Source organism: Lineus longissimus, chromosome 17, assembly GCF_910592395.1.
Source record: "Lineus longissimus chromosome 17, tnLinLong1.2, whole genome shotgun sequence".
Lineage (NCBI taxonomy): Eukaryota > Metazoa > Nemertea > Pilidiophora > Heteronemertea > Lineidae > Lineus > Lineus longissimus.
In genome coordinates this window covers 11,110,269-11,126,508 of record NC_088324.1, presented here as the reverse complement: position 1 = coordinate 11,126,508, position 16,240 = coordinate 11,110,269, and the positions used below count along the sequence as shown (strand labels likewise).

The 16,240-nt window shown below is 39.9% G+C and overlaps 2 protein-coding genes across 12 annotated transcripts in view; both read left to right on the top strand.

Annotated features, from left to right (window-relative positions):
• Positions 1-12,555, top strand: part of LOC135501841 (band 7 protein AGAP004871-like) — a 37,448-nt gene extending 24,893 nt beyond the window's left edge. For 4 of the 11 annotated variants that reach the window (XM_064794219.1, XM_064794208.1, XM_064794209.1 and 1 more), the window contains 4 exons: positions 3,363-3,566; positions 8,118-8,173; positions 9,246-9,324; positions 9,559-12,555. In XM_064794219.1, coding sequence (XP_064650289.1) covers positions 3,363-3,566; positions 8,118-8,173; positions 9,246-9,324; positions 9,559-9,747 — 528 coding nt within the window. In that variant the 3' untranslated portion in view covers positions 9,748-12,555. Of the gene's footprint in view, positions 1-3,362; positions 3,567-7,614; positions 7,671-8,117; positions 8,174-9,123; positions 9,203-9,245; positions 9,325-9,558 lie in introns of all 11 variants that reach the window. The other 7 variants (XM_064794216.1, XM_064794213.1, XM_064794215.1 and 4 more) reach the window with 3 other exon arrangements.
• Positions 12,556-13,528: 973 nt separating this feature from the next.
• The window catches only part of LOC135501054 (ELAV-like protein 1-B), a 29,158-nt gene continuing 26,446 nt past the window's right edge, over positions 13,529-16,240 (top strand). The window contains exons 1-2 of the mRNA XM_064792779.1: positions 13,529-13,568; positions 14,854-14,897. The gene's annotated coding sequence lies outside the window, so the exon portion shown is untranslated. The remainder of the gene's footprint in view (positions 13,569-14,853; positions 14,898-16,240) is intronic.

The window sequence follows — 16,240 nt, the reverse complement described above, 5'->3', positions numbered from 1 at the left end:
ATTGAAATATCCATAACTTTGATTTTGTCCTTGGGGGGAAACTTGAGCTTCAAAATCAAATCAGTTTTCTATGATTTGGCTCCTATAGCCTCGCAAGCAAGATTGATTCTCTCTGGGGCGTCTTAAGTCACGCTCCAAGATTGATTTCCTGGTCACTTGATGCATAGTCGATAATAATTCTTGAGATGGAATTTTTATGGGAGGTCTTGGTCAACATTTGTAGGAGAATCTTTGGTACTATTAGTTTCAAGGCTCTTCCATTTTTGCTAGAATCGATTGACTGATGGATAGACGGAACTTTCCGCCTGAAGACTTGTAAGTCTAGTTCACAGAAATAGTTCTGTCAATCAAAAAGTGCATGATTTGTGATGAGAAAGTCAATCCAAAAGACTTCGGTTCTTTTATTTGTTTCTATAACACACTTTCACTACATTGGACTACCAAAATCGCCCAGTGCTATTTGTTTGAACTCCATGGCTTACATAGATATAATCAGAGAATATTGAATTGCGCTCCAGTCTCCCACCTCAAAGTGAGTAGACACTAAGCATATTGACTGAGTTGGGTTTCATGATGATTACTCTTGTGTACAAAGCTTATTAACTTGATTACGGCTTCTGTGGTTATCAAATTTTGTCCCTGGTTCTTGGGTGATGTAGTACAGTAGTTGAGTGCAGTGGCAAAATGGTTAAGGCAACCGATTATCAAGGCAAGGGCTGCTGGTCATCGCTTTGTCCTTCACGAGTTGAGCTGTGTGCCGCACGAGCAACTCCTTGATACCCCTCCCCAGGGTGCCTCTGCGGAGCTTGACCTGTCACAGAGACAGTCATTTAAAGGGCTTTGTGACCTACCCTGGTCAGTGACCTGGGCTACATAAAAGCCACTATCATTTGTATTGGGAATAGTGTGTGTTTTAGAGGGGAACAGATCTGTCTTGGAGTTGCACCCAAAACATCATTCATAAAGGTGAATGGGTTGTTCGAAATAGTGTATTCTTAGGTTTAGTCAAGAGGTTCTTTAGCTATAGTAGCATCTTTAACATGACTTGCCGTAAAGCCTTGTAGTGCTGCTCAGATGACCAGCTCTTTGGTACTTGCCCTCGGAGACCTTTTGTAAGAAGGATTTTGCCTGACTGGTTGAAAGCGTTGGTCACCAGGTGAAATGAAAAGACATTGAGCATTCTATTATATCCTTCCACCCAATATTCGGTGGCATTATCCAAAAGCTTTGGGGACGCGTGATTCTCCATCATCAGTAGAAAATTCTTTTACTCCCAGCAATTTATTTGCTGTCCCATCCATGACACAGTTAGACCGGATGCTGCTGGTTGAGGTAATCTCGTAGAACACACTATGTTCATTCAAGCATTCTGACTGCTGATGAGTTAATTTCGTTGCGGCTCAGGAGGACATCTTGGCTTTTTGATTGAATCGCTTTTTGATGGTAATAGAAAGCTATTATGGTACAGACCGAGCCAAGCTTCAGTAACAGTTGTTTCTGAGGTGCTGGTGTAGGCTAAACTGTGCCTGTACTTGATTGAAAGGATTCGAGATTGTTGCTTGATCCAGATCTCTTATTTGGTTCTCCGCAATTTGTGCCTGATGAAATGCTCAAGCCAGAGTGTACTAAACTTATTTTCAATGGTCACAATGCATAGAAACTACATCAGGGTTTGGTGTGTTGGCCATTCACTGTTTTTCGCTGTATGTCTTGTATAAAGCCAGGCCTCACCCATGGCACAGCTGGCATTGTTTACCACTGTGTCAACTCGGCAATATTGACGTAATCGAAAATGTCAGCTAATCAACCAAAACATGGCATACGCACTTGAGCACGATGACTATCGAGATTGGGACACCTACTGTTGTTCTTGGTGATTGGAATGTGCTGAGCTCTAAGATTGTGTTGTCTCAATATCACATCAGCTGTCATGCAGGAAGGCTGCTGAGTCTGCTGCCAGAATTGTCTTGGACACTGTAATGTGAAGTGCACATCTGGCATGTGGAACTATACAGATGGAGGTATATAAAGCTTAGTGGGCCAATGAACCAGCCTGTTCTATCATAAAGGAATCTTATTCTGTCATTGGAGTTGATTTGTGTAGTCCAAGGGCAAACCCTTGGCAAATCCATTCATTTGCCGCCATATTTCTCTGAATAATGTATGCCTCCAGGGAAATGGCAAGCAGAAGCCAGCAGTATAATTCTTTTAGTAAATGAACAAGTCGAGACCTCTAGGGTGGAAAATTAAAAGCGTTGCTCCAGTCTGGTGACATCGGTAATTCTTCATCGAGTGCCATCTGCCAGATTACCTCCCAGGCCTTCAGAGGCTGCAGATGCCGATGGCTCAGAGATTATCATCGATTTTATCAACAATGTTTACACGACTATTGCCCAGGTGAGAATATTCAGTGGCGCTTCTCCGTGGACCAGCACAGTGTCGGCCACTTTGCACCATCTAATGCACAATGTACAGCAATTCACCCATTTTTGGGCAAAAGTGGCAAAACATGGCTCTGGCATTGAAAGAGTTAACAAATGTCTGGATCAAGTGCGAATATTAGTGATCAGTGTCTATCAGCAAAATGAAATTAGTTTGAAAAACTTTTATAGTAATTTCTTCTAAGTCAACATACGAGATCCTCAAGGGATGACATTAATGGAATCGTTGTGTTAAGTTAATTTCAACCCCGCAGAAATGAGGTTCTGTGTTTGCTGCTATTGCGATGAAATAGTCAGAGGCTCTTAATTGTTATGTTTAGGGTTTGAAAGAGTTGTTAATTTGAAGATAAACTGAACATGCCCCATTTTGCCAAATGGATTTGTATAATGTTTTATTTAATGTCACATCCAATGTAGATGTATTCATCTTCGTGGTATGTTGTCACCGGAGGTGCCAATCCATCTTCTCAGCGCATCCTCCATGGAATCGAGAACAATGCAGTCCCTCTTGTAATACTATATTCCTTCTCAAAGAAGAGTATCAGTGAACTGCTTCTGGTCAGGGTGAAGATCAGCATTATTCATATATGCGAGTGGGTACCATGGTGAATGTAGAAATAGCATTCTGTCTCGATGAGTGTCAGTCAGTTGGTGATAGACGGGAATTATGAATGCGAGGATGCAGACAGACTGCGTGGACTGCTTGGGTTGTTTTTCATTCATATTTACGCTTTCTGCTCAACTTACTTAGTTAAAAGGACCAGCCTCTTTGCATGACCTAGCAACCTTTGCCTTGTCATTACTTAGCAAACAACCCAGGTTTGTGTTTTGTTGTTAACATATTTAGTACACTTCTTTGCATGGCCTTCATTGATGAGATTTTACACTCCCATGCTGAATATCTCGCTCGTTTGGTTCCAGGTCCTGACCAAAGACAGCGTGACTGTCTCCGTTGATGCCGTTGTCTACTATCGTGTAAACAACGCCACCGTTTCCGTCGCAAATGTCGAGGATGCGCACCACTCCACGCGGCTGCTCGCACAAACCACTCTCCGTAATGTCCTCGGTACCAAGAACTTGGCTGAGATTCTTTCCGAGAGGGAGACTATTAGCAATGCCATGCAGGTAAGTTGGAAGTGGGCAAATCTTTCTTATTGATGACAAATCTTGAGAAAAAAACTTAAATGTACTCTAATAACAAATGATTAAAGAAGTTGCGGAGTAGGCTACTGTACAGTAGTTGTCGAATTGTAGCACTAACATATTGAAATAACTCTTTAGCTTATGCAAAGTTAAAATAACAGGCCCTTCAGAAGATTCATCATTGTTGCTGTGAGAAACATTCTTATCTGTAAACTTGTTTGCTCTTGCAGTGACCCCTACCCTTTTGCACTATCATTTTCAGCTAGAAATATGAAGATTGTCCACATCAAAGACAAAGATAATTTGTTCCAGGTGAATTTCTTCATCGAGGTCTAATTTGGTTTGTGTTTTTTTGTAGAGAAACATAAAAGGACTGAATATTCCCAAAGATCTGATGATAATGGAAAATTAACAAGGTACTTTTTTCTGGGTGTCTCACAGCAGTTTTGGATCAATAATGGTCTATATTCACACTTAAATAGTTCGGTATCAGATCAAAGAAGAAAAAAGTTCATTGGTATTAACTCAAAATCCAGAACACGTCTGTTTTGGAGAAAAAAAGGAAAACTGGAACTTGTCGGAGTTATAGAAGAAGCCCTGGAATGGAAAACGCCAAGTAATCAGGTGGTGTTTATGAATTTGATTATGGGTGTCATCGTCTTCCACTTAAAAGTACTCTTCTTCTTTGAAGCCTCAAGAGCCCAGCAGACTGGTGATTTTCATTGCCGCAACCTGCCTTATGCAATCTCATGTTTGTGGTGGTCATTGCACCTGCGGCAAGAGTTGGTGATCAACATTCCTTTATCGTCTCTGGGAATTGAACATTTTTCATCCGATTCTCCACTCATCCTTGCTCAGCCACAAATGTCATCTTCTATACAGATTCCCAATAACGCACCGAAGAAACGCATGTCGTAAATAGATTATTCGACAATGAAAGGATATCATGAGAATATAGGAAGCAAAATAATCCTTTTTCTATGGATTTTCTGATAATTTAGCCAATTTTGGTCGTGGCTGAAGGCCATGATGTATCTGGTTGGAGTCTTACAGTACTACATCGATTGTGTAGACCCTCAGACAAGTACGCTAGGTTAATGTGCGTCCGATGTCTTTTTGTGGGCTGACAAGGAGGTGATCAACAGTGGCATATTGTAAAAGGAGTCGGAATTTATGTGTAACTTCGGGTTGAGAGCATACAAGGTGGACATTGTTCGCTCTTTATTGGGTGATTTGTAATAGAATGTGATGTAGGAGGAAACCTGCACTGTCAGGGAGTCACTCTCTTAAACACATGAAGGTGTGCACCGACTGAGCGTCGAAACCACAATCTCAAAGGTGCCAGGTCCGATGTGTTACACTGGTCCTTAATACCAGTGTGCCACTCAGACAGTAAAATCATTCAGTTGACATGGCCTTTAGTACCAGTACCATAGAACCCAGGTCGCAAAGATGTCAAGCACTGATCTTACAAGTCAGCTCAGTGTTCATTTGCCTTTGAGTGAAATATCCCTGTAGTATACCTATTCTTAACACTTCACTCTGCCATCTAAGCATCCATATTATGGATGGATCCCCAGCCGATTTTCCACCCACAGGGATACTGTGATTGAAATGGTTGACTTGCGATCTTTCCAGGAGCCATGAAGCAGTGGCTCATGTATTGATCCATGCCAAACTGCTTGGCTTCAAACATTCCTTGTACCTGTATGGTGTCAGTCTTTTGTCATTGATCTTAAATTCTAATTCCTTGCAATTTCAGAGTTCAAATTATGAATGAACAAACATGGCACTTATGCAAAATGTTGAGGTATTAGAACTTCCCTGGCACTTGGTATCTTTCCGTATTAGCAAATTTACAGTGTTCATCAAAATCATGGCTCAAACACCTAAATATATGCACTTTGTGGTGAAAGGTATCGAGATTTGGATAGCGTGATATCTGATTTTCCATTATGGTCATGATCCTAGCTGAATTCCCACCCCACAGGGACAGCGTGATTGAAGTGGTTGCCTCCTGGTTGGGCAGATCCCTATTTGCATATGAATGCAATCTGTGATGTATTGACAGAGTGTGCCGCTGTCCAGGTCAGTTTGTCGGATACATCAACTCAGGATTTCCTTGGGGATGTTGATCCAGATGCTCATTGGAGTGGAAGCATGGCTGGTGTATGGCTTGTGTACTTGGCAGTCTGAGTGACGACTTTTTAGATTGTGAGTTTGATTACTGAAAACTGCCATGGTTATGATCTGACCTTGTCAAACATGTTTACACCGGCTCTACATCCTTCCAATGAAACAAAACTCCTAAATACAGCCCTTCCTCTTTCTGTCATCTCCCCTTCCCCGCTTTACAATGATGACAAGTTCAATTTCCATCTTATTGGAAATGATATGACCAAGAAAAATCTATCCCTGAGGAGAATTTTCCCTCCAGCTTCTTAAGATTAAGACGTCAGATGTCACAACTGTAACAGCTGCATCAGCTGTGACATCTTGGTGATTCCACCAGTTTCACGATCAGGTTGAGGCTCACTAACAGTTCATCGCGTTCAAGAAAAGAATAAAGTATAGAAGAACCCATTTTTCTCACACGTTAACTTTGAGATAAAGATGAGAGATGATCAAAATAAGAAAAAAGTACTGTATGTTTTCGCAGGTTGTTTTGGTTTTCACCTGTATATGTAAGCACAAGTCAGAATTCGTCCATGTGTTTTTGAGTAAAAACTTGTCTGGCAGATATGTTGTTAACTGTAGCCTGATAACTTGGAAGTGATGCATGATAATGGCCTGAATGGCCTGGCCCAGTGGTAACAAATAGTGCTGACACTCCACATCAGAATCACAACTGACAAATGATATTTTGAAAAAGAACCTCATCTTCTGATCAGTACTTTGTTCAACACATTGATAAGAAATTGATAAGTGTTATTAACACCATCTGAGGTTATTGGACATCGTGATGTTCTCAACATTTGGAAGTCCTCACCACGCTTGTCATGTTTAGAGTTCCTCAACCTGTAGATGGGAAAATCTTGTCAGTTCCTCACACTTGTGATATAGCTGAAAGCTTTTACACCTCACTCATACCAATCATACAGCCGAACATGACAATTTACTCATTGCTATTGATATCTTCTGATCACAGGTTTCTGCAGTGATATCAAAGTTCCTTCGGAGTGAGAAGCAGATCATTTTTCAGTATTTCTCTGCTTGTCTAAGAATCTGGGGAATTTTATTTATTAGTTTCTGCTCCCTAACATTTAGCTTTGTAAAGCACAGGTGAGCAAGAAAAACCCTATGACTGCCATCAAGTTTTTATCACAGTTTGAAGCAGAGCTTTTAAAATTCCACTATTTACTCATAGCAACTGAGTTACGAGTCAGTATTCATCAATAATACATTACATTTGAGATGGTTAATACAGTAAATCGTGTAGTTTGGCCAATATTGTCTGGGATGTTTACGGTCATTACTAAAAGATAGCAGATTTGTCAAATGAAGAAACTAATGTTTCTCTTTCAGTAATGTGTCTTCTTCCCAATCAATAATTGATGATTTTGTTTCTTCCAGCCATCAAAATAACAACGAATGACTGCGCTGAATGATATTCGTATTAGTATAAAAATGTTATTTGCCAGTTAATTGTTTCACCATGCTACTTGGTTTTCATCGACATACACACACTGTACATAAAACGGCAGCGCAAGGCTTACCTGGAACTGCCATGCCATCTGTCTGTTAAAATGGTAACTGATTATAACCTGCCATTTCCAGTGCCACATCAGAATAGACTTGATACCCCCTTGCCCTCTATTCTACACAGGAACGACGTGATGATCATTAGTGTCACAGGGCTTTATCTCAAACAGCCCCTCCTTTAATACCACGAGAAGAAAATTGATTTCTTATAAGTTGTTTTACCCTGAACACAAGAACTTAATGCCAATCAAGAAGTTTAGTGATTTTGGTTTCAGTAATATGTAAGATGTGTAAAATGTTTATTATCTTATGATTTTTCCCTAATTAGAGTAATCTTGACGAGGCTACTGACTCGTGGGGCATTCTGGTCGAGCGTGTTGAAATGTGAGTACAAAAGGGGGCGCTACCAATCAATGCATGGTGCCTGGTAGTCTGTGACAGTCTGAAGGTAGTGGTCTTGTTGCGTGCAGTGTTGTCATCTTATGTCCAGGGAAAATGGTGGCTGTTCAAACTGATGCAAAGTGGTGACCAACATTAAAAATACATTGATATGTCGACAAAATTACCTGAAATGTGTTTGGTTAATCCCAATGTTTGAATCCCAATTGAAACAAGTTACCCTCCCACCACTCATATTAATGATAATCGGCCCCATTTGCCCTGGACCAATAAATTTTAGTTGCATTATAAAGTTATGAAGTTTCTCATCTTCAGCCTGAGTCTTTGATTTCTTTCAGCTATCCTCCCCCCTCCCCCTAGCTGCATGGATGCATCACTGTTATCTCCTGCAAATAGTCCAGTGACGTTTTCTGTGTTTATTTTTAATCGTAGGAAGTATTGGATGAGGCGACTGACCCATGGGGTATTCTTGTCGAACGTGTTGAAGTGTAAGTAGACTTGTAGTCTGCATGTTGTCAGGCTCTTCATGGACGCATGCGGCAAAATGGCTTTCAAGAGTCTGTGACAAGAAATTGCTGTTGTTTGCATTTATCACTTAGTCATGGACTTGTTGAAAGTTGTCTTGTCAGAGGAGTGTGCCTGGCTTTAAGTGTAATGCTTTAACCCAGCTAATATGCTTTATATGGTGAATGATAATGAGCTTTAATAACAAGAGAACTGCCTCCTTGAGATATATAATGCTAGAGCGGCGAGACAAGAGCAGAAAATATCTGTGCTTAATCTTTTGATATTTTTTCCACTGATCTCTACTTTTCATATCTTAAAGTTCATTTCGAAATTCTACTTTCCAAGCTATCTTATCATTTTACACCTATCATCTCAATTCGCTACTTATCACCATTGATGTTGTGCCATTTGTTGATTATTTGGAGTTTCTCAACAGATCTAATCTCAACATGTAATGAGAGGTTTAAGTCTTCAGTGATATACTTAACACTGCCCTAATCATCAACTAGTGCTCATAAGTCTTTAGAAATGGAGTCGATACAACCCCTTATTGTGTGATACTGAACTGCAACATCTGAGTTGATTTAACAACACAAATAGTAACAACAAGCCACAATATGACAAAAACAGAGCTAAGTTGTTCAGACTGGAATATTCTCAGACACAAATATTAGATGCGTGGTCTTACATTGTAATAAAAATGGCCTATGAGGCATTTAGCTATACCTCAGTGTCACGAAAACTTAAATTTTACATAATATTATGAAACAATCTACAGATACGATCTGTGTTGTGAAGCCCAATATATGAGAGCCAAAACCTAAAGCATTCTGGTTATGGTCGCATCGACTAATGGAGAATTACAGTTTGAATAACTTAGCCTAGAAACTTAGAACCGCGCAACTGACGCGTTCTATCTTACTGTTTACAGCAAAGATGTACGTCTCCCCGTCCAGCTCCAGAGAGCTATGGCTGCAGAAGCCGAGGCAGCTCGCGAAGCCCGTGCCAAGGTATGTCCCTGATAGGTATTTTACTGTCTCCTTGTTATTTCAGTAAGGATGTGCGCTTGCCCGTGCAGCTACAGAGAGCCATGGCCGCAGAGGCCGAGGCTACTCGTGAGGCCAGAGCAAAGGTAGGTTTGGAGTAAGGTGATGTCGTGGCCTTGGCGTGTCAAGTTGTGTGGCTTGGTGTTAGGTTGCTGCCGGTTCCTATATATCAACGTTTCAAGTCATCTTCCTACTGCTGCTGTTATCATTCAAATCACTACAAATTTCATGCCCTCCTTTCCAATAGTTAACCATATTATAAAAAGTCTCCTTGCATATTTTAAATGCTCCCCGTCTTACTCTGCGTTCTCCTTATTCAGGTCATTGCGGCTGAGGGTGAACAAAAAGCCTCCCGGGCATTGAAGGAAGCGGCTGACGTCATCAACGAATCCCCTGCCGCCCTGCAGCTCCGATATCTGCAGACGTTGAACACGATTTCAGCCGAGAAAAACTCCACGATCATCTTCCCGCTACCGATTGACTTCCTGCAGACGTTCATGAAGCGATAAATAGGACAGAGAAGTGGAATCATTTCAGGACAAACGTTGGAAGGATGATTTGCATCAAGGGCTTGGTTCTTCAAAATGACGTGTTATTTACTTATCATTGAAATAGAGAACAGTATTTAACTAGTTTTGAACCACCAGGCCCTGTTCATCGTAACTTGATATAACTTTTTGTGTTTTCTCTGTGTACTTCTGTACAGGCATTTGGTATCAAGTTCAGGTGATCGGAATGTTTATGCATCAAAGCCCCGATGAGTTGTAGAAACAGGAGGATGACAGTTCCTGATAGGGTTTGCATTAGGCAGTTTACTTATTGTCCAAGGACAAATATATAGATTAAAATGATATCATTTATAGCGGCAATTCTCTTGTATAGATTCATGATTCCAAACAGGATAATGGCTAACAATAACTATTTCCCACCCTTCCCCATAGTTTCATGTTGCGTCCTGAGGTGTGTTGAATCGGAATTACACGTACTAAAATGAGGTGTACTGAATGAATATAAAAGAGCTTTAATTTGACTGCTTGCTTCGAAATTCTCTTCATCTGCTGTTCCAGACGGTTTACCTTTAAATTTGGTGTCTGTTTACAAATCGAAAATGCATTGAGGTTCTATAAAGGCAAGCTATTTTAAGGTTATTGACACCAAAACTTTCTCCTGTTGACGTTAAGTTTTCCAAAATAAGTTTGCATGAATGAAGTTCAAAGACATTTTTATATTGCAGGAGAAGTTTGGTATGTTTCCTTGACCATAGATAGAACCACTTACCTATTGAAATGAACTTGTTTTAAAAATGGTTGAACGGCCAGTTAGATTTAACTTTTGGGATCAAACTTGGGGATAACTGACGAAAAATTTGTAAATGTGGAAGGATTGATTCTTTGCGGGGTCTATTTTTTACAACTTTTGTAAATGTGAAACAGTTTTTGTGGTTTAAATACTTCTTGTTGTATGTATGATAAATGTTGGTAATTTTGAAGAGGATCGTTGGCAGACACTGCCATATATTTCGGTTGTTTGAATATACCAGAAGACAGAATATCAGTTGGCTGCAATAGGCCTTTTTGTGTTCATCGTGTAGGCCTATGCCCCTACCCGCAGGCTGAGATAATACATGTACCACCATTTGAATATCTATCGGGGTGGAGGGAACCAGCTGTCAGCAGAACTATCTGTCATATTGTCTGTCGTTGGTCGCTGTAAATTGCTTCTTGTGGCTCTTATCCATCCATTACTACTCAAGTCATTTTATGAAATCCTATCTAGTCATATTGAAGAATTGAAAATATTGATCAGTATGCATTTTATTTTCCCAAACGTTGCAAAGTTTATAGATGTGTTCAACAAAGTTTGTTTGAGCGCTGACCAGTCATCGCGCACCTTATGCCAGAAGTAACTTTATCGTGGGTTAGGTCTTCTGACGTATTCTGAGAGTGCGCATTTGTCTTACTTGGACTCTGGTTCGTCTTTGTGGAACTTATCAAGCTAGTCAGAAAATAAAAAATGACCGTCATTTTCTGTTTCGAAGGAAGTTCATGTGGGGAGGCCATCGACATCCTGTCTCCTTGCAACCTTTCTGTCAAAAGTGCCTAACAGGTTTTCCTCGACTTTACGTCACATCACAATATCAATTTCGTCTAGTTGAGCTATAAACCACAATTGTCTCAAAATATCAGTTCTACATTTTGATTGTATATCTGAAGAAAAAGATAATATCTTATTTTGACTGATGGATGCTATCATAATATAAATGCATGTACATGTATAGCCGGTGTGATATACTTTCTATAGTTTATTTTGCTATTTTGACAGTAAGGACTTATAAACAGTTAGTCAAGGTTTGTGATAAGAAAGTTTAGACTGGATCTTTTGTCTTTATTCAGTCATTTCTCACACATGCAGTTCATGACTGTGCTGTGGTTTATTAATAGAAGTCAGTAAAAAATTGAATTGAAAGCAAAACTGCCAAGAATTAAATTACATTTGTACGCCCATTAGCTGTTGATGAATTTCAATTGAAATTAGCCGATGGACATAATCTATCAGCAGTATCTTTTTATCCCAGTGGATTAATTAATTCGCTACTGTCTATATAAGTTTGTTGTGTCTTATAGTCCTCCAATGACATGTAAATTCTCTGTGTGTCTTACTATACCAAGATGAACTCTATGTAGTCTTAATCGGTACATAAAATTACTTGAAATGAGCCAAAATTGTGGCCAGACCACAGTGTGAAACATTTTTCGATGAATGATCTTTATACTGTATATATTGGTACAAATATAATTTGTATCTGGCTATTTTTGTACCAAATGTAGTCTCAGAAATGCTGTAAATAAGCTCTAGTTGTCTCTTTATGTTCTTCAAATGATCAAGGTGTGTCCATTGCATCATCTCTTATTATAGTCACTAAAATGGCGAAAGCCTAATAGAGCAGGGTCCAGTTCCACCTCCACAATTAGTGTATGAAGTTCTCTGTCAACGCTGTAAAGGAAAGAGGCTACCTGAAAATAAGGCTGTGCCTGAGACAAATTTGGCTGCAAAAAGATTTGTTGTGCTGGCACTGTACGCTCCGTTCTGTACCATCAGAGTTAATCGGTCCGGTGTAACGGAGTCCGGGTCGGCGGAGTGGATCCAAGGCTTGGTCAAGATGTGTATGCCCTTATTGATGAGAAAAACCAATGACATTGCAACAAATATTCTTAGAAAACTAATCGTTTGGTAAATTGACAACATATTCTGTTCAATAGCTATTGTGAAGTAAGTTATAGTTTAAAGAATAAAAGTTACTCTGTCTTAATGATAAACTTTGTTTGCTTAATTTTTTAACTGAATAAAAGGAATTTCCATGCGTTGATGATACTGTTCGGACCCTTACGAAAAAGATCTCGGATTCACCATGGTAAAATCAGAGTTTAATTACCATGCTCACCATGGTGAATGCAGCGTTAACCATGGTGAATTCAGAGTTCACCATGCTCGCCATGGTAAAATATTTCACCGTCCCAATTCACTATGGTGAAGTGCTGTCGGTTTTAATACCATGGTGAATTTTGGATTTACCATGCTGAAATTGAGACACATTTTTCCTAAGGGGAGGCATCCAGAGGTAAGGAACTGTAGCAAAAGTGTGTGAAGCCAAAAAATTAAATGTACATGACATCATCGCCTTGCTCTTGCAGTATACAGAACCTGCCTAATGTGCGTTGTCACAAATTCTTTGATTCCTCTCCCTAACTTGAGCCTTCTGGCTTGCCTTCAAATCCCGTCTCCACCTTGAAAGTCAATCTGTAAAACGAAGCAGTACCCCAGGTAGGGCAGGATGTAATAAGACAACAAGGCAAATGTCACAACTTGCCCAAAGGCTTGAGTTCATTGTCACAACCTATTCAGAAGCATGAATGTTTTTGTCACAAGCTGTTGGGAGGCATGAGGCACTGTAGACCTGGAAATGTCGATGTGCCTTTTATTGTATTTACAGATAATCACAGAAATATATGGCAGTGGAAAAATCTAATTCGTTTCAATGTTGTCGGTAATTGTCAATTGAAGACAATGTCACAACCACAAGAACAACTGGCAATTACTGCATTTCACAGCTCATTTCAATGATTTAAATGTTCAGTTCTATGCTGAACACTTTGCCATCTCTAATTCTTGACTTGAATTTCCCACCACTTAGATGTATGATAGTCACATCCCATTTTGTCCCATCCAGTCTGAGATTTGCACAAGACAATCCCCTGGCGGGCGAAGACAACACTAAGAAATCGAAGAGCTCACACGTGTCGGCCATCTTTTTCTCGCCGGTTCACTACGGGTAGGTATTTTTCAATGGAAAAATAAGCAGGAAATCCTTGACCAAATGCGATATACTTGGCGCAGCAAGTAGAAAAAAACCAAAGGAACATTTTGAGACCATTATTTCATTCATGAGTTGTGTATTTATTCCGAATTCCGGTTTTGAAAAAGTGTCTCGGCTGGTGTCCGTCTGGTTGTGCTTGCGACATGCTGTCTGGCTGGCGAGGCTGATTTTTCTGATCCGTCTGTCACCTGTTCGACATCTAAATTGACCTTGTGATCTCGTCAAAATTCCTCTTTAGGTAACCGCCTTACTGCACATTTGCACAGATATGCTCATTTTGCTGTAGGTTTTGTAACTGCAGAAATTTTTCGGGATATGCTATTGCAAGAGGAAGTGACTGATTTTGCGCAGGATTTTGTGTATTGTGTGTATCAATGTACACTGACAGTACAAAATACACTACACTTCTACAGTCTACACATCATCATGTGGATTGTTATGCAGAAGAGGTGCTGGTTGAGTCATTCTCAAGGTATATGAACCTGTTGTTATGCACTGCATTAATGACTGATTATGAATATAGTGTGGTGCAAGATAGAAATAAGATAATGATGATGTAATAAAGTGTCCAATCTCTGTGTGATATCGCCAAATAGTTGCAACCATAACAACGCCACCGCACTGCGACCATAAGCGGAGATCATGTTGGTGTTGTTAAAAAAAAGATGTACAATGTCAGTGCTAAATGAGCACTGGTCCATTAAAAAAGTGATGCGAGGCCCTATCTGGGATACGTTGCCCTGCTATCAACCGTCTATATATAGAATGGAAATATATATTTTTAGTGGATAATTTTCTAGTGACCCAACTGTTATCTCTTTTCTTCTTCTCTCATGGATGTTGAGTTGATCCTTTTTGTGATCTCAGGAGGATTTTGGCCTCTCAAGCTTCTAAAATCGAAGTCCAGCAAAGGTCAAGTTTGGAAAGAGTGGTCAAGGGATGCCTTACAATTGCATGGATAATGGTGTCTTCGCTAAACTGCCACAGAACATGCTGTCGGGAACCAACCATCCATGGGCCTGTCTCCTCACACTTGACCCAGTCCAGGGCTCAACACCTTTCACCCCGGGAGGGGGACACCCCTGCTTCCCCTATGGGGTCACTGCACTGAAGCAACACGATGAGTTGCTATTAGTGTTGCCAGTACAGCTCCAGTTTTTCCCAACCATTTCACCATGTCAATAGATTTTCCCATGAAGATTTCCAGACTTTTTATATCTTTTATTTTTTTATTTTTCAGAAGTTCAGTAATATTTTTCTGCCAATTCCATATTTCAAGAGACGGTAAGGGGAATTTTTTTCTCACCACTTTCAAAGATTTTTACACAACTTACTTTTGCGTTCCATATGTGACATGTACTCCCACTTGAGTGTAACTGTAAGTCAAGTGCAACGTCTAGACATTGGCTGTACTAGACATTTTTTGTTCAAAAATTCCTTTAAAATTATGATCTGTTCTTGAATAATATTAGGTTACTCTCTTACATTTTGTTGACTTATTTTATTCCTGTTACTTCTTTATTTCTTGTTTTGCTTATGTTGCACAATGACATGATTTATACCGTCCTTACTTTTGTAATTAGTCATTGTCATTGTAAGGGCACTTGGCTGTGTGGTGACCTTTACACAAAATGGTGCTCATCATTATTGAAGAAGTGATTATCTCGGCATCCTGACCTTCTGAAATGATGTTTTCTATAGTAGGATACATGATATTGTTTTATTTTGAGCTTTATTTTCCTTTTTTATCTGTTGGAAAACCTAGTTATTTCACCTTGCTACATGAAGTCACTGAAAACAAAAGATTGTGGGATTCAGTGGATGTTTGGTTTGAAGGTTCGAGGCCAGATTTCGCTGTCCTGGTTTAAAAGTCTTGAGCTTTTGCCTTATCCTCAAGCACTTGTCTACAGCAATCTCCTATTATATGTATTTTGCATTCAAATGCACAAAATGACTCCTCCCAACTCTTATTGCCAGGAAGCAGATAAACAACTGTAGCTCTTCTATAAACTAAAAACAGGAAATATTCATGACAGAATGTCTTCGTTCAGGTTTCAGTTTCGTTATCAATCGTTTCGAAAGTTTTGAGCCGAAAATTCATCAGTTGCAATTCATGTGGACTTGGGAGGGTTCATTTTGTCTCTGAAGATTTTCATTATCGACGTTAAAGGTTAGCACTAATGGTGTGTATAAAGTGGCAGATGACCAATGGTCTTTTTTAAAAGATGAGGGAGGTCTGATATGAAACTTGAAACACTGAAACTCGGGCTGGCATTGGATAACTTCAGGGCAATGCCAATGGAATGAACATCTCGTAGTCGCATATCACATCATTTGATGTTGCCCTTACGTTTTTTATGGTCCATGACCAATCCTGCATTTTCCTTCAAGAAGTCCAGAGAAAGTCAATTCTGCACCAGTTGGCTGTTGTGTTTTATAAAAAAACAACTGCTCATAGACCGCCACCTGAGAAAGGTCTTGGCTCACGGCAATATTTGAAATGGGAGTGTCTCGTAATGGTGCCAAGGAGACGTTTCTTTTGAGAAAAAAATGCAAGATTGCTCATGGTCTATGATATCTTTCCATTTGAATTATTTGTACGGGTCTTGCGGTGAGGTGCAAGTATT